Source organism: Chrysemys picta, chromosome 17 (assembly GCF_011386835.1).
Source record: "Chrysemys picta bellii isolate R12L10 chromosome 17, ASM1138683v2, whole genome shotgun sequence".
In the NCBI taxonomy this organism is placed as follows: domain Eukaryota; kingdom Metazoa; phylum Chordata; order Testudines; family Emydidae; genus Chrysemys; species Chrysemys picta.
This window is the reverse complement of record NC_088807.1, coordinates 5,173,692-5,197,710: the sequence shown is the minus strand read 5'-3', so window position 1 is coordinate 5,197,710 and position 24,019 is coordinate 5,173,692. Positions and strand designations below refer to the sequence as shown.

At 47.3% G+C, this 24,019-nt stretch overlaps 1 protein-coding gene across 1 annotated transcript; it reads right to left on the bottom strand.

Annotated features, from left to right (window-relative positions):
* Window positions 1-6,929: 6,929 nt before the first annotated feature.
* Window positions 6,930-18,568, bottom strand: LOC135976344 (phospholipase A2 inhibitor and Ly6/PLAUR domain-containing protein-like). Its single transcript, XM_065571546.1, has 6 exons — window positions 18,443-18,568; window positions 14,555-14,712; window positions 13,888-14,004; window positions 9,021-9,173; window positions 8,420-8,559; window positions 6,930-7,430 (listed from the first exon to the last, which is right to left on the bottom strand). Exons 2-6 carry the CDS (start codon window positions 14,601-14,603, stop codon window positions 7,077-7,079), a joined length of 813 nt encoding a protein of 270 aa, XP_065427618.1. The 5' UTR covers window positions 14,604-14,712; window positions 18,443-18,568; the 3' UTR covers window positions 6,930-7,076.
* Window positions 18,569-24,019: the final 5,451 nt, after the last annotated feature.

The window sequence follows — 24,019 nt, the reverse complement described above, 5'->3', positions numbered from 1 at the left end:
ATATTTGGGGCTTTGTCTTATAGAGGCACCAATTAACCCCACCTAGGGTGACCAGACAGCAAGTGTGAAAAATCAGGACAGGGGGTGGAGGGTTAAGAGCCTGTATAAGAAAAAAAAAAACCCAAATTGGGACTGTCCCTATAGAAGTGGGACATCTGGTCACCCTACCCCAACCCCCTGTCCTGATTTTTCACACTGGTCACCCTTTGCCCAGCCCAGCCAGCTGTGTGTGACATTCCAACCCTGGCTAGGTGCGAGGAAGTGAGTTAGTTTCACTTTCATTCCTCAGAATCAGCAGGCAAAGCCCCTCCTCCCCACCCCCCCACACACTTTCCCTAGCACCTCACCCAACCCAGCCCTGCCGGAGGGGAGGAGGGAGAGAGGGATGCTCCGTGGGGGGGGGGGGGGGGGAAGGGGAAGGGATGGTGCTCCGTGGGTGGGAAGAATGGACGTTATGGGGGGGGGGGGGGGAACAAAGGATACTGCCAGAGCCACCCAGTCTGCCTCACCTCACGCTGAGGGAGAGAGTCACAATCACAGGTGAGTTCCTTCCCCCACCCCATCCCAGAGACCCCAGCAGCCAATCCCCTCCCTCAGACTGTGCTGCATGCATTCGTCTCTCTCTAGGACCCAGCGCAGCTCTTACATGCTCCACTGCTTGCCATCTGTCTGGCAGAGTGTGTGGTGCCCCACGCGACTGCCTATTCTGCCTATGGCTAAGGATGGCCCTGCCATCAGTACTAGAAAGTTAATCTTGCCAGATGTTATTTGAGTTTTCACAAGAGCTGCGATGAGTGGGTAGGGCCATGGAACAGTCTGTGCATCCTAGCCCGACTCCAGAGTCTAGTCCAAGGGAGGGCAAACTACGGCCCGCGGGCTGGATCTGGCCCATCAGGGCTTTCAGTCCGGCCCACGGGATTGCCAGCTCCGTGGCGCACCGGGGCTAAGGCAGGCTCCCTGTCTGCAGTAGCCCCGCGCCACTCCCAGAAGTGGCTGGCACCACATCCCTGTGGCACCTGGGGCTGGAGCAGAGGGTTCCATGTGCTGCCCTCGCCTGTGGGTTTCAGAGCTTACAAAACTGTATTGGCATGATGTGTTATAACTGTTTCCAAAGTGTAAAAAGACCAAAACATCAGGTCTGTCAGAGGTGGATACAGTGCTTTAAGCAATCATTAAGACTGTTTTTCCTTCTACCAGCAGACTCCAGCAGCCCTTCTCAAACCAATGCAAGGAACCCCCTGTCCTCTCCCCACTACATTAGTACAGATTGCTATTGGCATTTTTTATAGTTAAAGGGTTCTTCGAGGGAGTGAGAGGAGGAAAACACCCCACACAATATTACAATATTCGCCTGTGAGACGAAATTATTTTTCCATTTTAGGCATCAGACAATTTAACTCAGTTTCCCTCAGGAAAGGCAATGCAAGACATGAAGAGCTACAGAAGCCCTAAATTGGTTCTGGGGATGATTAACAAGCTGTAAAGCCTTTCACTGCTAGCTTAAGGGTTCAAATCCAACCCCAAGCCCTTTGGAAATGGATAATTTGAAAAAACAAACCTTTCATCACTGTTTTTTAGGATATTTTGAATGCACCCTCCTAATCCACAACCTCCAGCCATACTGGGTCAGAACAATGGCCCATCTAGCCCAGTATCCTGTCTTCCGACAGTGGCCAATGTCAGGTGCTTCAGAGGGAATGAATAGAACAGGTCATCATAAATCATCCCCTATTGCCCATTCCCAGGTTCCTGCAAACAGAGGCTAGGATCGCAAACCTTTTTGGTTTGTGATGTAGAGGAGCAAGGCAGGTGGGTTATTAGCCACAATGAAGAGCAACTGATAGAGAGTTTTGTCTGGTTTTGACTAGGAGTCAGATTTTTGGTTATTCCGTCCCTGCATTTGGGAGTGGGGGAAAGCCACCTTTATGCTCCTCATATTCCGGAGCTATGGACAGCTGGGCTGGCCTCAGGGCTGCTCTAACTGACATTCTGTTTCCTATGGCCTCCTATGGGCATCGGAGAATAGTCACAGCATACCGTACTCCACCGAAGCCCCCGTTCCATCCTATATGGGCCCTGGGAAGCAGAGAATAACCATAGCAGTGTGCTCTGACCCTGCTCCCAATCTACCTCCTGAGGGCCTTGGGAGCACAGAATCGCATCAGCACAATATGCTCCACCCCGACCTATGAGCTCTGGGGAGCAGAGAATAGCCACAGTACAGTGTGTTCTGGTCACACCCCCCAAATCATCTACAGCTGGGGCTGGGAGCAGGGTCAAGGCAGATCCCTTATGCCAGCTCTATACCAGCCAGTGGGCTGTTTGTGCTCAATTTAAGGCCAGAGCAGGGTAAAAGGGCCTTAGCGTAAACAAGAATCCATTCCTGGCTCTGCCCCCGATTCACTGTGTGACTCAGACAACTCAGTTCCTCCATGTCTCCCATGGTAAAATGGGGGCACTATTACATAGGCGCCAACTTTTCCCGGCACTGGTGGGTGCTCGACCCCTCCTGCCCTGCCCCCATTCCAACCCCTTTCCCAAAGACCTTGCCCCAACTCCATCCCCTCCCTGCCCCTATTGGATCCCTTCCTCAAATCCCCACCATGGGCCCGCCTCTTCCCCAAGTGCACCGCCTTTCCCCTCCTCCCCCTGCCTCCCAGCACTTGCCACCATGAAACAGCTGTATAGAAATATAGATTTTAAGTGATTATAAGCGGCAGGCATAGAGGTCAAAGTTGGTTACTTAAGAAATAAAAATAAATTTGCAGTCTAAGTTCTACAAACTATGCAGGATTTGTCTGAAGCAGTGTCTCCCTCTGACAGATGGTGCAAGCAGGTTACAGGTCTTCAAAACACAGGCTTGGGACTCTTTTACAGCCTGGGGCCACCTTCCTCCAGTTCAAAGTCTTTGTCCTCCAGCTGTGTTTCCTGGTGTTGATACCATTTAGGCAAACTAGGTGGCCCCCTAGGGCATCTATTGGTTGGGGGTGCCTAAAAGCCCGCTCAGGTGAGGAGGTGGAGTGGAGGTGAGCTGGGGCGTGGGGGGGCGTGGGGAGGGCCGCCCGCAGTAACAGGGGGGTTGCACAGGGGAACCGCTCCGCACCCCAGATCACCTCCACTCTGCCCCCTCTGCTGAGCACACAGCCCCCGCTCTAAGTCTCCTCCAATCGGCGCCGCAAGCCTGGGAGGGGAGGAGAATTAGAGCGGCGCTGGCGTGCTCAGCGGAGGAGGCGGAGCTGAGGTGGGCTCCCCAGGCAGGGTTAGCTGCCACGGGGGGGAGGGGGGAGTCTCCCCAGGCGGGGTTAGCTGCCGTGGAGACGGGCTCCCCAGGTGGGGTTAGCTTCCACGGGGGGGAGATGGTCTCCCCGGGCTGGGTTAGCTGCTGTGGAGGGGGGGGGGTCTCCCCAGGCAGGGTTAGCTGCCATGGAGGGGGGGTAGCTGCTGCAGGGGGGGCTCCCCGGGTGGCGGGCTGGGTTAGCTGCCAAGGGGGGGCGGGGTTAGCTGGGGGGGCACAAGGTGGAAGTTTCGCATTGGGCGCGAAACTTCCTTGCACCGGCCCTGGGTGTTGAGTTGTGGGGGGGAGTAAGGCCAAGTGATGATGTCACTTCCCCTCTTTTATAGTTTCTTCCAGATTGCTGGAAAGATCGATGCTGTGATGTGAGGGTCAGTTAGTCCCCATTGGTCAAGCAGTCTCCATTGCATATATGCTCTCTCTGAGAATTCTCCATTGCATACAGTCTCTGGGATAATGGATTCTTTCCCAGATGGGTGTTGATGAGCCATTAACACTGCCTAGCTACTCCACTGTTGTACCTGAAAGGCTGGTTGTGGGTGTTCCCAACCTCAAAACATATTTCAGTAACATATACTGCAATTACAATCCAACGGAATGCTAATGTTCAACAGATCAAGACTTTTAGAATGATACCTCGCAAGGTATACTTTGTACAAAACATATCATAATCATATCATCACGGTGAATATGGGGGTGCCAGGGTGCTACTATGAGGTACAGAACGTCACACTCTCCCTCAATCTGCCCTTCCTGTAGGAAGCCCCAAACTAGGTTCATCTCCACTTTCTGTCTGTTGCGGGCAGTAGTTACACTGTGGCTGGGATTTGTAGCTTGGGCTAGTAAAGTAGTAAACATTAGAGCTAGTCAAAATATTTCCAACAGAAGAGCCCCCTCCCTGTCACCACCCCCCAGAAAATGCTGAATCCACAAAATCAAAACTTTTGAGGTATCATATTAGATTCACTAAAATATTTGACAGCAAAATTATCAGAATATTTCAACAAAGTCAAAACGTTTCATTTTGACTTGTATATTATATCATCATTTAGAATGAAATATAAAAGCCAGAGTTAAAAATTGGAAATAGGAAATTTTTGGTTCTACCAACCTTTTATTTCCCCCCCCCCCTCACACCAATTTTGCTGCTGAAAAAAGGAATGGAGAAATGGGTCAGAAATAGGTGGATGGGAGGGAATGTTCACCCACAGACAATTTTTTTTGTTTAGAAAACATTCAATTTCAAAGGTTTTCTGAACCAAAAACTTTCATTCCCCCCCTCCCACAAATACACACCTGTACTCCCTAATTTTCTCTGTCAATCTCAATGGGACAACTCATGGTAGCAAAATTAAGCACCTCAGTGAAATATGTGCAGGATTAGGGTCATGATTAAGGCTATCAGTCACGGAATCCATGACTTCCAACAACCTCTGTGACTTCAGCCTGTGGTGGTCAGGAGCTGCAGGGTCCCCCACTGCCCATTGGGGCAAGGAGCTGAGAGGTACCTCCGCCGCATCTGGTGGCCCCCTAGAGCTCCCAGCCTCTGGAGGAACCCCCCGAGCTCTTCCGGACACCAGGGGAAACCCCACAGCACCTGGCCACCAGGGGCGGTGGCAGCAGAACCCCCGAGCTCCTGGCTGCCAGGAGCAGCGGTGGCAGAACCCCCTAAGCTCCTAGCCCCCAGAGCTGCGGGTGGCAGAGGTATCTGTAACAGGGTGCTGGCTAGGAGAAACAAGCCAGGCCCCTGTTAGCCCTGTTCCAGAGGGAAAAGGATATTCGTTGGGCTGGCTGAGGGGTCATGCCCTAATTACCAGAGTGGATCCACCTGCAGGTGTGGGCAGCCAGCCTACCCTATAAAGCTGGCTAAGAAACAGGAAGGAGACAGGAAAGGGAGGAGTGTGGGCACTAGAGCCCTGCTGGCTGGGAAGTTCGTAGTCTCCCAGAGTGTTGGTCTCTGTAAATAATAGGTGGTGGGAACGGACACAAACAATAGGACACGGGTGCTGCGCTTCAGTTGGTCTCTGATGGTGTTTGTGGAGGGGCCGAGAGCGGGCACTGCTATGTGACCCCACAGTTCCAGCTGCCGAGGGGGGTGGGGGAATCCTTGAGCTCCCAGCTGCCATGGCCCCTGGAGCTGTGGCCAGCGGAGGTACCCCCCAGCTGCTGAAGGCAGCTCCTAGCCCCTGCACAGCAGCCCTGCTTCAGGCGGTGTGGGGACCTGCAGATCCCCACTTTGTCATGGATATTTTTAGTAAAAGTCATGGACAGGTCATGGCTTCCATGAATTTTTATTTTTTGCCCGTGACTTTTACTAAAAATATTCATTACAAAATCATAGCTTAGTCATGATCTCCAGAGCTGGTTGAAAAACAGAATAGTTATGGGGGAATGTTTTCAAAATAATTTTTAAAAGGGAGGGTTTTTTTTTGTTTTTTTTTTTGGTTTTTTTTTGGTAGAAAATTTTAATCAGAGCTTTTCTGCTTTCAAAAAAATGTTCAAAATGGACATGTTTTGGTGTTCTCCTCCCATGCTTCCCTTTTTCCATTTTGCTGCTGAAAAAGAGGAAACACCCCCTGGAATTTGGGGGCTTCATCCCCAAAACATGGAAAGTTTAAAAAAAAACCCCACAACATTTTCAGTTTTTTAAAAAAAGATCAACTTTCAACATAAAACGTGTCAAAAAATTCAACCAGCTCTAATCATGGTGTTTGTTACACAGGAGCTGATTGTTCCTGGCTCCGCCCCTGCTCCGCACCAAGGCCTCATCACCACTCCGCCCCTTCCCCTGAAGCCCTACCCTCGGTCCACCTCTTCACACCCCGCTCCGCCTCCTTCCCTAAGGCACCTGCCTGCCACCGCTCTCCGCCTCCTCCCTTGAGGTCCCTGCCCACCTGCCTCTCTCCATCCTCCCCCAAGTACCTCCCTCAGCCACCAAACTGCTGATCGGCAGCAGCACGGAACAATTGTACTGGTGGGTGCTGAGCACCCACTTTTTTTTCCCCATGGCTGCGTAAGGCCCGGAGCACTCACGGAGTTGGCGCCTATGGTTCCTGGCATGGGAACATTTTCCAGGGCAGAAATCCTCCTTCCCCCTTATTCTATTTGCTTTCCCTCCTTGTCTGTCTAATTATGCACCCTCCCACATGCTTCTGTTGGTTAGAGAGGACTAAGTGGGAAAATCAAGGACTTTTTCTTACCACAGAGAAAAGCTCCATGTGCCCAACACATGAGCTAATAGACCTGCCACGTTAGGTCCCCCTTCAGGAAGCTATTTTAAGTGTGATGCCTAAGTATTAATATGAAAAACTCCAATGCAAGTGCTAGGGTGGGGCCTGGGAGGCCAGGGTTTTGTTCCCAGCTCTGCCACAAAAATTCTTTTCTGGATTTTGAACAATAATTTCCAAATTAGACTGTAAATTTACAGCTACCTACTGTAGGGTGCACCAGCAGTAGAAGTGGCAGGACTTGGCTTTGATGAATAGAGGATCTTTCATTAAGGCTGCTGGATGCAGGCACTCCCTGAGTGTGCTGTCTAATTTCATCACTAGGGGTCTCCATAAATCTAATCAGCTTTTTGACAAATTTTTCGTGTCAAAATAATTCATCCAGTTCCAGAGTTTTCTGATCTCCAGTTTGTTTTATTCAGTGCAACAAAGTAAAGGGGAAACAAATCCATCCAGAAAGGGAGAGCCTCTGGAATGGAAAGGCAGCAGCTGAGAAGGGCAAATGCAAGCTGAATAGGTGTTGTTCAGTGCAGTGTTGCCGGTGCACAGTGTAGGGATCAGGAGAGGAGCTTCACCAGGAATAACCCTGAGAGGACTGGGAGGAGGAGAAGCCCAGATGGTCCTGGAGTTGTGCCAGCAGCAAAAGGGGCTGGTCCCTTAGCTGTGCCACTTGCACTGGGGGCTGGTCCCTTAATCGGACTGGTTACACTAGGGGCTGGCTGCTTAGCTGTGCCACTTGCACCCGGGGCTGGTCCCTTAGTCGGTTCAGACTTGCCAGGGGTTGGCCTGCATGTGGCTGTGCTTAGCTCTATGTTGTCTCCGAAGATCCCCGAATCTCCTTTTAAAAGGTTGCAGGCGGATTGAGTGGTGCAACCCTTCATGGTGATCTGTACAGGAAATAAAACTGCCCCAGGAAAAAGAAGCATCTGGTCAGTGTCAAGGGAGCTTTGTCTCCTTCTGTCGCCATTACCCACAAATTCACACCTCCTGCCCATCTTAAACACTACAGCCTCAGCTTCATCCTCTGCTCTGCTCTCTGCACTTCCATCTAGGCCTCCCCTTTGCTCCATTCCCCAGAGCTGCATGTAAGCCCTCCATGGCCTTCACTTCTTCGTCTCCTCTGTTTCCCCTTCTCATCTAGGCCCCAACAGCCTCCCCCTCCACGGCTCTGATGCAGGCTCACTGTGTGTCCTTGGACAAATCACTGGGACCCCAGATCTAAAACCCACTGACGACACCCATTCACCTCAGTGGGCTTTGTATTAGTCCCACTCTTCATTGAGCAACAAAACAATTGACGGTTGGTGACAGACAGTGGGAACCCTAAGAAGAGAGGCCTTTTGCTAATTAAGGGACTAGGCTGGGACTCATAATATCTGGATTCAATTCTTGTCTCTGCCACAGACTCCCTGATTGGCCTTGGGCACATCACGTAGGTGCAGATTTTTCAAAGGAGTGTAACATAGGCGGCGGTTGAATTTTAATGGGATCTGGGTCCCTAACTCCCCAAACTCCTTTGAAGATTCCAGCTTTAAATCTCTCTAGGCCTCAGTTTCCTCATCTGTACAATGGAGATAATAATCCTTCCTTTGACTATTTAGATGGTAAAATCTGTGGAATGGTGAATGGCTGTGTCTGTGCAGTACCTGGCACAATGGGGGACCCTCCCAATCTCAGTCAGGGTCTGTGCAGTGCCTAGCGTAACAGGGCACCCAAGAGAAGAGATCTAGTCCAAGGGGAAACAGATACAGAGGCTTGCCTGAGGTCACACAATGGGCCAGTTGCTGTCCGACATTAAAACCCAGGTGTCTGGAGTCCAAGTCCAATCCCTTATCTACCAGACCAAAGGTGTCGTCTGAGAGGAAATAATAAGAAAGCAAATAAATAAATTCAAGTTACCCATTGTTATGCTTCCAGCTAGTGCGATGCAATGGGTCTCAGATCCAGTGCAATCTAAGGTTGCTTCGCTGCATGGAAAGCTAAACACAGAAGAGCAGGCAGGGCAACGCCGACCATTTGGGATGGTACTTGCTGGGGGCACTGTGAAGAGGCAGAGCAAATGCAGTCAACTTGGGGGATATTCCAGAATAGGCTTCAGGACAGAGAGAGCAGGTTAGGGTTGAACAGCTCAGCCCTACATCCCCCATACAGGAGCTCAGGAGACACTGGACGTAGCAAGGTTAGTGGCATGAGTTTGCAGCACAGACCAATTGAACCATGCCCCATGTGGAATCAGCTGCAGTTTGTGGCAGTCTAGAGCCACATTCACTTAATTCCACCTCTTCCCCCAGGGACCCAGTGCTATTCAATGGAGCACCCCCAGCAGGCAGCAGGACTGTTCTCAGGGCTCAGTATAACTCACTGCAGCACCCCCTGTGGGGCAGGAGACTGTTCTCAGGGGCTCATTCCAGAAAAGAGGGGTGCAGGTGGGCAGAGGGGGTGGAGGGGGAATTGGTGTTGGAGTGGTAGCAGGGTGAGGAGATAGAGAGAGGGATACGTACTTGTAACGGAAGCTGTATTGCAGGCATCCCCCTCACAACAGGTGGTGCTCTTCCTTATTGCCATTCCCTCCCCAAACCTCATAACAACAGGGCTGGCTCTGCACTCACTGGACGCCATGCAGGACTTGGTTACCTTCTGTATATCAAATCCCACTGTACAGAAGGAGAAGACCGATGTTTACGCATCAACTCTGCCACCCTATCCCCATGCTCCTCAAAAAGACGGCTGTGTCTTTATCTTTAGTCTACCCAGGCGGAAACTGAAGCATGGAGACTTGCCTGAGGTCACAGAGTCAGTAATAGAACCCTGGAGGCCTGAGTCCTAGTCCACACCCTGCTCCAACCCAGGGTTGGCCTTTGGGAAAATGGCGCCCTGGGCGAACTTGTATTTTGGTGCCTCTGGCCCTCGTAGGCACGGTGCCCTGCCCCTTTTCCCCTGGCCACCATGAGCTCCCCACCCCCCATCACCTCTGGCCCCCAAGGCTTCCCACTCCACCATGGCCCTACTGCCTTTCCCCCGCCGCCCCCAAATTTATATTGAAAGAGGAGCTCAGCCCTGGCAAACCTCAGCACAAATTAAGCACTAGCTGGGTGGCTGGAGAGTGGCAGCTGCTAGCTGGGTGCCTAGCTCTGAAGGCTGCCAGCAGCAGCAGCAAAGTAAGGGTGCCATTGTATATGGTGTACTGCCACCCTTACTTTATACTGCAATGTACCCACTTTGCCCCAACCCCTGCACCCCCTCCTGTGCCCCTAAACCCTGCATCCCCCTCCTGTGCCCCTAAACCCTGTACTATTCCCCCTTTTTCCCTAACCCATGCACTGTGCCCCCTTTGCCCCGAACCCATGCACCTCCCTGCTGTGCGCCTAGCCCTTGCACTCTCCTTCTGTGCCCAAATGGGGAAACTGACTTGGATGCAGGGAGCAGCTGACACTGCTGCTCGCTCCCCCCCTCCAACGCTGCTCCTCCACACACCCCTAGTGAGTCTTGGGGGGAAGCGACAAGCAATGTCAGGGCTTTCTGCACCCAGGTCACTTCCCGCCCCCCGGCCTGCATAAGGGGAGGGCAGGAGAGCCACAGCTCCTGGTGCTTGCCTCACAGTACAGACCAGGTGGGGAAAGTGGCCTGGATGCACGGAGTGCCTAGTGTTGCTCCACGTTCCCCCCCATAGGCGTCGACTGTGTGGGTGCTCTGGGGTTGGAGCACCCACAGGGAAAAAATGGTGGGTGCTGAACACCCACCGGCAGCCCCCTATCAGCTCGCCCCTCCTCCCCAGCTACCCCGTGGATCAGTATCTCCCTTTCCTTCCCCGTGCCTCCTTCCCACCGCGATCAGCTGTTTTGCGGCATGCAGGAGGCTGGGAGATAGCGGGAAGAGTATATGTGCATCACTCTTTGCACCCCCATTCCTCCGCTGGGAGAAAGCAGGGAGAAATCTCGGCACTTCCCTCCATGTGTCATAAGAACATAAGAACAGCCGTACTGGGTCAGACTAAAGGTCCATCTAGCCCAATGTCCTGTCTTCCGACAGTGGCCAATGCCAGATGCCCCAGAGGGAATGAACAGAACAGGTGATCATCAAGTGATCCATCCCCGGTCACCCATTCCCAGCTTCTGGCAAACAGAGGCTAGTGACACCATCCCTGCCCATCCTGGCTAATAGCCATTGATGGACCTATCCTCCATTATTTTATCTAGTTCTTTTTTGAACCCTGTTATAGTCTTGGCTGTCACAACATCCTCTGGCAAGGAGTTCCACAGTTGACTGTGCATTGTGTGAAAAAATATTTCCTTTTGTTTGTTTTAAACCTGCTGCATATTAATTTCATTTGGTGGCCCCTAGTTCTTGTGTTATGAGAAGGAGTAAATAACACTTCCTTATTTACTTTCTCCACACCAGTCATGATTTTATAGACCTCTATCATCTTCCTCCTTAATCGTCTCTTTTCCAATCTGAAAAGTCCCAGTCTTACTAATCTCTCCTCATACGGCAGCCGTTCCATACCCCTAACCATTTTTGCTCCCCTTTTCTGAATCCAATATTTAATATATCTTTTTTGAGATGGACGACCACATCTGCATGCCGTATTCAAAATGTGGGCATACCATGGATTTATATACAGGCAATATGATATTCTCTATCTCTTTCTTAATGATTCCCAACATTCTGTTCACTTTTGTGACTGCTGCTGCACATTGAGTGGATGTTTTCAGAGAACTATCCACAATGACTCCAAGATCTCTTTCTTGAGTGGTAATAGCTAATTTAGACCCCATCATTTTATATGTATAGTTGGGATTATGTTTTCCAATGTGCATTACTTTGCGTTTATCAATATTGAATTTCATCAGCCATTTTGTTGCCCAGTCACCCAGTCTTGAGAGATGCTTTTGTAGCTCTTCGCAGTCTGCCTGGGATTTAACTATCTTGAGTAGTTTTGTATCATAATTGGTGGGGAGGGATAGCTCAGTGGTTTGAGCATTGGTTTGCTAAACTTAGGGTTGTGAATTCAGCCCTTAAGGGGGCCACTTAGGATCTGGGGCAAAATCAGTACTTGGTCCTGCTAGTGAAGGCAGGGGGCTGGATTCAATGACCTTTCAGGGTCCCTTCCAGTTCTAGGAGATAGGATATCTGCAAATTTTGCAACCTGACTGTTTACCCCTTTTTTCATAACATTTATGAGTATGTTAAATAGGACTGGGCCCAGTACAGATCCCTGGGGGACAACCCTATTTACCTCTCTCCATTCTGAAAACTGACTATTTATACCTACCCTTTGTTTCCTATCTTTTAACCAGTTACCAATCCATGAGTGAACCTTCCCTCTTATCCCATGACTGCTTACTTTGCTTAAGAGCCTTTAAGGAGGGACCTTATCAAATGCTTTCTGAATATCTAAATACACTATATCCACTGGATCCATCTTGTCCATATGCTTGTTGACCCCCTCAAAGAATTCTAGTAGATTGGTGAGGCATGATTTCCCTTTACAAAAACCATGTGGACTATTGCCCAACAAATTATGTTCATCTATGTATCTGACAATTTTGTTCTTTACTATAGTTCCAACCAGTTTGCTCAGTACTGAAGTCAGGTTTACCAGCCTGTAATTGCCAGGGTCTCCTCTGCAGCCCTTTTTATAAATTGGCATTGTGACATTACACTCTATATGATTTTATGAAAACATGGTAATGAGTTTGAATATAATGTAACTGGAATATGCTTCCTACAAAAGGTCTCTTGTAAGGTATCATTACAAATCTTATAATCTACTGAGTATCATCATCCTATTTGTATAAATGTATCACTCTTGTATCTGAAACTAGAAATATGAAATATAACTCTGAGGGCCTACTGTAATTATGCAAAGTGTAGGCCCTTAACGGTGGTTTGGAATCTTGATGGCTCCCATTAACCAGGACAATTGACTGTAGATGGCTCTGTTTACTTGTAAGTCTTCCTGTATACCTGTGTGTTGGCAAGTGGGTAATGAAGTCTTACAGTGACATGTGATCATATCAGCTAAACTGGAATCCATCTTTTACCTGGTGCTTTTCCATTTAGAAGGAGGGGTGGGAACCCAGAGAAGGACAAAGGATTCCCGCCTTGTGCAAAAGATATATAAGGGGGTGGAACAGAACAAAGGGGGCTGCAGTCATGAGAAAACTCCTAGCTACCACCTGAGCTGGAACAAGGATTGTACCGGGGAAAGGATTGTGCCCAGACTAGGAAGGTGTCCAGTCTGTGATAGAAGCTTATTGAAACATCTCTGAGGGTGAGATTTTATCTGTATTCAGTTTTCTTACTGTACTAGGCTTAGACTTGCGTGTTTTATTTTATTTTGCTTGGTAATTCACTTTGTTCTATCTGTTATTACTTGGAGCCACTTAAATCCTACTTTTTATATTTAATAAAATCACTTTTTACTTATTAATTAACCCAGAGTATGTATTAATACCTGGGGAGGCAAACAACTGTGCATACCTCTCTATCAGTGTTATAGAGGGCGAACAATGTATGAGTTTACTCTGTATAAGCTTTATACAGGGTAAAACGGATTTATTTGGGGTTTGGACCCCATTGGGAGCTGTGTATCTGAATGCTGGAGACAGGAGCACTTCTTAAGCTGTTTTCAGTTAAGCCTGCAGCTTGTGGGGGATGTGGTCCAGACTTGGGTCTGTGTTTGTAGCAGGCTAGCGTGTCTGGCTCAAACCAGGCAGGGCATTCCCAAGCTGCCAGGGAAAACGGTCTTAGAGGTAGTCTCAGCACATCAGTTGGCAGTCCCAAGGGGGTTTCTGTGATCCAACCCGTCACAGGCATCACATTAGCTATCTTTCAGTCATTTTGGTACCAAAGGTTACAGATGACAGTTAGTCCTGCAAGTTCACATCTGAGTTCCTTCAGAACTCTTGGGTGAATCCCATCTAGTCCTGGTGACTTATTACTGTTTAGTTTATCAATTTGTTCCAAAACCTCCTTTTTTTAACACCTCAATCTGGGACAGTTCCTCAGATTTGTCACTTAAAAAGAATGGCTCAGGTTTCGGAATCTCCCTCACATCCTTGAGGGTCACCTCTGTGAGTTTGTGGTCCTCCCGTACCAGCCAACAACGCACACCTCTGCGCTGCTGCACAGCACCCCCCTGACCATATCACCCTGGGCGGTTCCTCAGGTGGCCCACCCCTAAAACTATCGCTGTTCCAACCCACTGGCCCCATTCTCCAAGCTCAGAATAAAACCCAGGAAGCTTGACTCCCAGTCTATCTCCTGCTCCAACCCACTAGACCCCATTCTTCACCCAAAATTGGGAATAGAACCGAGTGTGCTCTGATCACTGGACCATGCTGGTGTGAGATCTAGCTCATCTACCTATTAGGGTTTCAAACACAGTGATGGCACAGGAATCTTCTCCAGAACTGCAGGTCTCCATGCTGCCCCTGCAGTTCCTGCCGAACTCGGAGCAAACCTCACACTGCAGACAGGCACCTAGTAAAGGAGAGAGACAATTATTCATGTAGATTTGTCCCTTGCCCCCTCACCTTCCCCTGAGTTCTTAGGGAAACCATCTGGTGCAACCTGCACGCACGCGCGTGTGCACACACACACACACACACACACACACACACACACACACCCCAGCTGCATATTCCCCATTTTTTAAATTTCCTACAGGAAAATCAGCATTTCCCAACAGGGGATTTTCAAAAGTGGATTTTTCCCACAACATTTTTTGTGGGGGATAAAACACCAATTTTCCAGAGATTTGTAAAAAGGAACCAATCAGAACATGTCTTGGACGACTTCAGGTATCAATATTTCCTCTTATTTCTAGAATATTTCAATATGTTGTCATGCCAACTCGGGACTTCACAAGGAACATGTTCTTTTCTCTTTGACATGTCCAGTTGGTCCATTTTTCTAATACTGGCTTTTTGGTGACATTTATAAACAAATTTATACAAAGGACCAAGTTGGATTCTTGCTACTTTGTACAACCTAGAATGCAAGTCCCTGCTGAGAAACAGCCCTGACTCACCCAGACCCATGAGAGCAGAGAGGATGTAGAGAAAGAGGGGAGCCTTCATGGTGATAGGAAGAGCGTGAATGGGAGCTGGGGTCTCTGATGCAGCAAATTCTCCGTCCAGAGGATTTATGCAAGCAGGGGCTGATGGGAAGTCAGAAGAGGAATTCCACCTTCAAAAAGGAAATAAATTGGATGGTGTGATGTAAGTGTCATTAAGGGCCCGATGAAATTCACGGTCCATTTTGGTCAGTTTCTCGGTCATAGGATTTTTTAAATGGTAAATTTCATTATTTCATCTATTTAAATCTGAAATTTCATGGTGTTGTAATTGTAGGGATTCTGACCGAAAAAGAAGTTGTGGGGTGGTCACAAGGTTATTGTAGGGGGGATTGTGGTACTGCTACCCTTATTTCTGCGCTGCTGCTGGCATTGGGAGTGTCTTCAGAACTGGGCAGCTGGAGAGCAGTGGCTGCTGGCTGGGAGCCCAGTTCTGAAGGCATAGCCATCACTAGCATCAGTGCAGAAGTAAGGAGGGCATGGTATGGTATTGCCACCCTTAATTTTGCCATGCTGCTGGTGGGGTGCTGCCTAAAGAGCTGGGAAACCCTGCTGCATCTCCCATTTGGATCAGGACTCCCAATTTGGGCAACGCTGATCTCCCTCATGAAATCTGTATAATATAGAGTAAAAGCACACAAAAGACCAGATTTCACGGGGGGAGTCCAAATGTCATGGTCTGTGACGCGTTTTTCATGGTTGTGAATTTGGTAGAATCCTAGTCATAGAATCATAGAATCGTAGAATATCAGAGTTGGAAGGGACCTCAAGAGGTCATCTAGTCCAACCCCCTGCTCAAAGCAGGACCAATTCCCAGTTAAATCATCCCAGCCAGGGCTTTGGCAAGCCGGGCCTTAAAAACCTCCAAGGAAGGAGACTCCACCACCTCCCTAGGTAATGCATTCCAGTGTTTCACCACCCTCCTAGTGAAATAGTTTTTCCTGATATCCAACCTGGACCTCCCCCACTGCAACTTGAGACCATTGCTCCTTGTTCTGTCATCTGCCACCACTGTGAACAGCCGAGCTCCATCCTCTTTGGAACCCCCCTTCAGGTAGTTGAAGGCTGCTATCAAATCCCCCCTCATTCTTCTCTTCTGGAGACTAAACAATCCCAGTTCCCTCAGCCTCTCCTCATAAGTCATGTGCTCCAGACCCCTAATCATTTTTGTTGCCCTCCGCTGGACTCTTTCCAATTTTTCCACATCCTTCTTGTAGTGTGGGGCCCAAAACTGGACACAGTATTCCAGATGAGGCCTCACCAATGTCGAATAAAGGGGAACGATCACGTTCCTCGATCTGCTGGCAATGCCCCTACTTATACAGCCCAAAATGCCGTTAGCCTTCTTGGCAACAAGAGAACACTGTCAACTCATATCCAGCTTCTCGTCCACTGTGACCCCTAGGTCCTTTTCTGCAGAACTGCTACCTAGCCATTCGGTCCCTAGTCTGTAGCAGTGCATGGGATTAGTCATTAAACATCAGGTTGAAGGTGCCCAGAAACTATTAGCATTTGCTGTGGTGGGGCACTGCACAGGTTAATGATGGATTGTGTAAAGAACCCCAAGGTTTTTTTCATCTGCCACTTTTACCTTTGTTGCCTTTTAATTTCATAGGGTGCCTGTTTGAGAAGAGAGAGTGAATGCTCATTCTCAGCTCTTGCCACCTTGCCCTGATCTCAGGGCCATGTACCTGGGCCATGCACCGAGCATGTGTAATGGGGTATGTGTGTGCTGGGGCAATATTATCTATAATTATTACACTCACCATCTTCCTGCACCTCTGCAGAGCCCTTTGCTGAAGCACAGCCAGAGTTCTGTCTTTTGTGAAACCATTTGCACAGAGTTCAACTTTAGGGCTATATGTAAAACCCTGATAAATAGGTGTTAATAGCTCCCAGTCAACTGCAAAAAGTACCACAGTTTCTTAGGTCAGGTCTACACTACAAACCTATATCGGTATAACTGTGTCACTCAGGGGTGTGGGGTGACGTAGTTATACTGACCTAACCCCCTGTGTGGACAGCGCTTTGTCAGTGGGAGAGCTTCTGCTGTTGACATAGCCACTGCCGATAGGCACCGACTCCATGGGTGCTCTGGGGCTGGAGCACCCAGGGAAAAAAAATAGTGGGTGCTCAGCACCCACCAGCAGCCACCCACTCATCAGCTGTTCAGCAGGCCCCGCCGATCAGCTCCTTCTCCTTCCCCCCAGCACCTCCTGCCCGCCGCTGATCAACTGTTCAGTAGTGGGTAGGAGGTGCTGGGGCGGGGGCAAGAGGCAGAGCGAGGGCAAGGCGCGCTCGGGGAGGGGGCGGACTGGAGGCAGGAAGAGGCGGTGTGGGGTGGGGCCTTGGGGAAGGAGGGGAGTGGGGGTTGGGCCTCGGGGTGGAGTGGGGGTGGAGCATGCCCGGGGAAAGCTGAAAGTTGGCACCTGTGCGTACTGCCTCTCAGGGAGGTAGATTAATGGTGCAGTAGCGTCTTCACTAAAGTGCTACTGTACTGTAGCACTGTATATGAAGACAAGCCCTCAGTAAAACAAAGATTTAATGCTCAAGAAATTATTGTAAATAGCATTTGGAACACTATCAATAACTTCAACAAAAACTGTTAGGCAGTAAATGTACTGGTGTTCCTTACAGAGACAAGATGGGTGAAGTAATATCTTTTACTGAACAGATCTGACAAACATTTGAGCCACACAGAGCTCTTCCTCAGGTCAGAGGGCTCTAGTATCCTGGGACTAACACAGCTATACTTACGCTACAGACAATTCGTGTACCTAATACTGACTTCCTTCCCACTTTGTTCCTCTCATATACATTCAAATATAAGGTTTCAATATAACATTTTCTATACTTTAGTACATACATCAAAACACCTTCCCCGCTGATGATGATTTCTCAGTCTGTAGTCATACCATGCAAGCGTGTGTCACCTGAACTCTTCAGAGTTGGAGGAGAATGGCAGCATGAGTCTTTTCAAACGTCTGAAAACCCTGTCAGCAAACGAACTGTCTGGAGTAATCTGCACAGCTAGCAGCATTCCTGCATTCGGGTTAATAGCTGACTGGTCCTCTCAGTTGCAGGTGAAACAGAAATCTATAGCCTGTATCCAAAATGGTCTAGGCATTGGGAGCAGCATCTAAAATATCCATTCCTTGGATTCTATAAGGCTCTCACTTCATAGGGCAATATCTTTCCCCCATAAACCCAGCTATGTCAGGCAAGTATGTACAACCCCCCACCTCACTAAGTGCTGCCCCATTCTCTTTAACTGAGACAGAATCCCCAAGTAAAGCAGTTAGGTAATAGCTGGTGGAATTGACATTTAGCTGTACAATCTCTAGGGGTAACAAGTGTTCCCCTCAGAGTTCTCCCTCTAGATCCGGGGTTCTCAACCTTTTTCTCTCTGAGCCACCCCCCCCCAACATGCTATAAAAACTCCACAGCCCACCTGTGTTGCAATAACTGGTTTTCTGCATATAAAAGCCAGGGCTGGTGTTAGGGGGTAGCAAGCCGGGCAATTGCTTGGAGCCTCATGCCACAGGAGCCCCCACAAAGCAACATTGCTCAGGCTTTGGCTTCAACCTCGGGTGGCAGTGCTCAGGGCCCAGGTTTCAACCCCATGCAGCAGGGCTTCAGCTTTCTATCCTGGGCCCTAGTAAGTCTAATGCTGGCCCTGCTTGGTGCCCCCCCACTCCCTCACTCCGAAACCTGCTCACAGGCCACAGGGCTTTGGATCCCTGGATGAGAACCACTGCTCTAAAGGTCTGTAAGACACACTGTGGTAGACCAACCATTCTAATGGAGGGCTTCATAGTAAAGTAAAGCTTGAATAGTACTCACCTATAGCCAAAGTAATACCAATATTGGAAACCAGCTCTCACAGCAGACACATCTCCTAGTCCTGAGTTGATAAGCCACAGAGGCTACCAGGCTGTCTTTTATTTATAAGTGTAGCCAGACGTGCCCCCACTCCCCACTCGAGTGCAGTTTGCACAGTTTCCTGTTGTGCTGTTATAAAGCCACAAGCAGCGGAAGCTCCCCAATGATGTTAGATGCTTGCATGGGGCTGGGCATGGGGTAGGGACAGGGAGGAGACCCTGACTCTGAACCCCGTGGGGACTCTGGACCCCACGGGGACCCTGACCCCCGCCATGCGGGGCTGGGGAGCAGCCAGGGCCCCGACCCATGACCCCACCAAGATCCTGGACCCTGCCAGGATCCTGAACCCCAAGCTGCTGTGCAGGGTCATGCAGCACCCAGGGCCCAGACCCCGCAGGGATCCCGTAGTTTGGAGACAACTGCACGGCAGCCCAGAGCCTGGAGACTGCCGCGCAGCAGCCTGGAGCCTGGAGACCACCGCACAGCAGGGCAGCCTAGAGCTCGTGGCCTTTAGCACACAGCTGAGCTGGGCCACGCCCGCAGCTGTGTGCTAATTGGGCTGCATGCAGCCCATGGGCCGCAGGTTGAGAACCGTTGCTCTACTGTCATACCCATTTTTAGGATAATTGGATAATATATGTAGATTGCTGAAAACTTTGAAAAATCAGATTTTAACAAACAGCCTGATGGAACCTTAACTATGGTAGGGCAGCTGCCATCCCAAAAGTAATAATATTTAATGAGTGGCAACTTTTGGTTTAAAGCAGAATTTTTTCATGAAAAATGTGAAGCCATTTGCATTCCGTTTTTTAATTTTTATTTTTAATTTCATTTTCACAAAAAATATCCTGGAAATGTTTGAGTTTGACATTTTTTGTTTTCCATTTCCCCTTCCCCTTCTCAACCCTCCATTTCACTGTGAAATGGGGGGAAATTGAAAGACAACAAAGCAAGGTATAACAAGCAAACATAAAAGGCCCAAACAGAGAATGACTTTTTTTTGTTTTCTGCTTTTGCCTAGAAAACTGATTCTAGTTGAAAGATCCATTGTCAAACAGCTGTTGATCTGTGGAAGAACAGAATCCCAGAATAAAATAGTTCTGGGGCAATTGACCCTGTCAGGATCATAAGGGAAAGCAAAGCTGACTAACCCCAGGGTTGTGTTCCCAGCTCCGGACAGGGAATTGAAACTAAGGTTCAGAGAAGGGGAGCTTGAGAGTAGTATAACCTTGATAGCATTCATCACCATGTATTTTTGACAGGTTTCTCTGCCCCCTTTAATGCTTATGTCCTGCCCTCCATTCCTGTTTCCATTGGTGTCGTGGTTTGGCACCGTCGGCCATTTTGAAAAAAAATTAAATTGTTTTTCATGTTTGAATAGCGGGAATGTTGCATGCTTGTGCTTTGATACATTTGGTTGATTGTTTAGAGCAGTGGTTCCCAAACTTGTTCTGCCGCTTATGGAGGGAAAGCCCCTGATGGTCCGGGCTGGTTTGTTTACCCGCTGCGTCCACAGGTTTGGCCGATCGCGGCTCCCAGTGGCCGCGGTTCGCTGCTCCAGGCCAATGGGAGCTGCTGGAAGCGGTGGCCAGTACGTCCCTCGGCCCGCGCCGCTTCCAACAGCTCCCATTGGCCTGGAGCAGTGAACTGCGGCCACTGGGAGACGGCAGGTAAACAAACTGGCCAGGCACGCCAGAGGCTTTCCCTGCACAAGCGGCAGAACAAGTTTGGGAACAACTGGTTTAGAGAAAAAGGTTGAAAGAATAGAGTGAGAGAGCTTAAAGATTAAAAAAAGAAAGATTTGGTAAGGTTTAGAGGAAAAAAGGAAAGAAAGGTTATTAAAGAAAAGAGATTTTTGGTTAGGTTTATTAAGGAGAGATGATTTTAAAGGCCTAGTATAGTATGTTATTAAAGAATAGAAAGAGAACTTAAAGAAAAATAAAGATTTTTGTTTATAAAGGGTTAGTTTGAGAGAATAGAGGCAAGTTATTAAAGAAAAGAGAGGTTTTTGGTTAGGTTTAATAAGGAGAGGTGATTTTAAAGGCCTAGTGTGGCATGTTATTAAAGAATAAAATTGAAATAAATTTAAAACATTTATTAAATATAAAATGAGGTTAAAAAAGGACACGGCAAAGAAAAAAAGGAAACTTTATATGAAGTTTTGTAAAGGAATAAAGCTCTGCTTTCTAATCACTTGAAACGACAAGCCTATCTGAAGAAACTGCCCTTTATTTAGCACTTTTGCATATGTTTTAATAAAAAATGAGCATGCAGAAACACCCCAGGGTTAAACCCACAAAACCTTACTAAAAAAAAGTTTTTAAAAGCTTTTCCCTATGCTTTTAGTGAGGACAATTTGAAGCTGCAGGAAAAACAGCATCTGTGAGCCAGTGGATCAGAGAGAAGAAGATTGCTTCTTCCCCCACTTTTCAACAAATACAGGTGAAAGTTAGATTAAGTCTTGTACAGGAATAAACACTTGAAAAGACAAGCCTATATGAAGACAGAGCCCTTTGTTGAACATTTTTACGGGGGTGTTTCAATAAAATAGAGCATGTAGAAACACCCCAGGTTTAAAACCACAGGTCCTTAGTAATAGCTGGTTTATATTCCCCTTATTCTGTAATCCAGTGGATCAGAAAGAAGTATAGAGATTTAAGTATAGACTATAGTGCAGGGATCACTGGCTAGCCTAATTAGTCATGTCTGTTTTTGAAATGTAGAGAAAGCCACAGCTCCAGCCTGTGATGTATTATTTTAATAAAATCTATGGACCCAAAACAAACACAGGAGCGTGGACCTGTGTCTCAGCACACGGGGTGGCAAACATTTAAAAACAAAGACATTCTGATAATGTAACAGAAAAATTCATACTTAAATCTAAAAGTCCTAAGAAACTGAAAGCTTAATATAACTTTCACATGGATTTGTTAAAAAGTGGGGAGGAAAATAAACTTCTCTCTGATCCACTGGATTACAGAATAAGGGGAATATAAACTGGCTGTTACTAAGGTCCTGTGGTTTTAAACCTGGGGTGTTTCTGCACGCTCTATTTTATTGAAACACACCTGTAAAAATGTTCAATAAAGGGATGTGTCTTCATATAGGCTTGTCTTTTCAAGTGTTTATTCCTTTACAAAACTTAATATACCTTTCACTAGTATTTGTTAAAAAGTGGGGGAAGAAGCAGCCTTCTTATCTTATCTCTTATCTTCTTAACCCTGATCCACTGACTCTTGCCTATATGCTCGGGGTCTTACTGATCGCCATATTTGGGGTCGGGAAGGAATTTTCCTCCAGGGCAGATTGGCTGAGCCTCTGGAGGTTTTTCGCCTTCCTCCGCAGCATGGGGCAGGGATCTCTAGCAGGAGGGTCTCTGCCGATTGAAGTCACTAATAACAGGATTGGGGACTTCAGCAGCAGAGTCCAGGGAAGGGGCGGGGATGGTTTTATGGCCTGCAGCGTGCAGGGGGTCAGACCAGATGATCATAATGGTCCCTTCTGACCTTAAAGTCTATGAGTCTATGAGACTCACAGATGCTGTTTTTGCTAACTGGGGCTTTGCTGCAAAAGCACACTGCTTCAAATTATCCTTACTAAAAATGACCAATATTAGTCTAAAATATAGGGGGGAACTTTTTTATCACTATAAATTACTTTTATAAACAGGTTCTCTGTGTCTTTAGCCCTGGGATGTTTCTGTATGCTAGCTTTTTATTAAAACACATGCAAAAGTGCTAAATGAAGTGATGTGTTTTCATATAGGTTTGTCTTTTAAAGTGTTTATTCCTGTACAAGACTTAATCTAACTTTCACCTCTATTTTTTAAAAAGTGGGGGAAGAAGCAATCTTCTTCTCTCTGATCCACTGGCTCACAGATGCTGTTTTTCCTGCAGCTTCAAATTGTCCTCACTAAAAACATGGGGAAAAGCTTTTATAAACTTTTTGTTAGTAAGTGTTTGTAAATTTAACCCTGAGGTGTTTCTGCATGTCCATTTTTTTATTAAAACACATGCAAAAGTGCTAAATAAAGGGCAGTTTCTTCATCTAGGCTTGTCTTTTCAAGTGATTAGAAAGCAGAGCTTTATTCCTTTACAAAACTGAATATAACTTTTACTTGCTTTCGTTAAAAAGCGGGGAAAGAAGCAGCCTTCTTATCTCTGATCCACTGACTCACAGACGCTATTTTTGCTAACAGTGGCTTTGCTGAAAAAGCATGCTGCTTCAAATTGTCCTTACTAAAAAATGACCAATGTTAGTCTAAAATATAGTGGAAAACTTTTAAAAATTGTTTGTTACTAAGGGCTTATGGTTTTAACCTTTATTAAAACACCTATGTAAAAGTCCTAGATGGCAGGAAAGATGCTTCGGGTCTGTTTTTTAGATAAGAATAAGGCAGTTAAAGGGGGGTATAAAGAGGGGGAGGGAGATGGCTCTTGTTTAAAAATCTTGGGACTATAGGATTGGTTCAGGAAAATGTATTCTATGACACAGCTGTAGAACAGCCTCTGATTGGTCCCATCCAAAGGTGGTGATAACTATCCTGAGGGGCTGTGAGTCTTGGAAGCACTCTCTTTACCCAGGAGCAGCTGCAAGGGTAATCTCTCTCTCTCTCTCTCTCTCTCTCTCTCTCTGACTCAACCACGTGCTGTCTATCTTTGCCCTTTGCAAAGGGGCTTTCTTTTCCCTTTCTTGCCCTGGTCTCTGTTTTAACCTATCTTTATATGTTTCTCTTTTATTTAACTCTTTTTAAATGCTCTTTTCTTAAACTACCCTTATATTTAATATTTTAAATGTTTCTTTTTTAACCTGCCTTTATATTTTTACCATGTGCTTACTAAACAGTCTCTGCTTTATAAAATTCCCTTTTTTGCCATGTGTTCTTTTTTAACCTAACTTTATATTTAATAAACATTTTAAATTTATTTAAATTTTTTTATTCTTTAATAACATGCCAAACTAGGCCTTTAAAATCATCTCTCCTTACTAAACCTAAGCAAAAATCTCTCTTTTCTTTAATAACTTGCCTCTATTCTTTCAAACTAACCCTTTAAAAACAAAAAAAAAATTTAAAGTTCTCTCTTTCTATTCTTTAATAACATGCCATACTAGGCCTTTAAAATCATCTCTCCTTACCAAACATAACCAAACAATCTTTCTTCTCTTTAATAACCTTTCTTTCCTTTTTTCTTCTAAACATAAGAACATAAGAACGGCCATACTGGGTCAGATCAAAGGTCCATCAAGCCCAATATCCTGTCCTCTAACAGTGGCCAATGGCAGGTGCCCCAAATGGAATGAACAGACAGGTTATCATCAAGTGATCCATGCCCTGTCACCCAATCCCAGCTTCTGGCAAACAGAGGGTAGGGACACCATTCCTGCCCATCCTGGCTAATAGCCATTGATGGACCTATCTTCCATGAATCTAGCTCCCTTTTGAACCCCGTTATAGTATTGGTCTTCCCAACACCCTCTGGCAAGGAGTTCCAGAGGCTGACAGTGTGTTGCATGAAAAAATACTTTCTTGTGTTTGTT

Coding starts and splice junctions, on each gene's coding strand:
- LOC135976344 (XM_065571546.1), bottom strand. CDS start 14,603: ATGAAGGCTCCCCTCTTTCTCTACATCCTCTCTGCTCTCATGGGTCTG. Junction 14,005..14,554: donor CTCTGCTCTCATGGGTCTGG/GTGAGTCAGGGC, acceptor CTCCTTTACTAG/GTGCCTGTCTGCAGTGTGAG. Junction 8,560..9,020: donor CAATACAGCTTCCGTTACAA/GTACGTATCCCT, acceptor GCCTCTTCACAG/TGCCCCCAGCAAGTACCATC.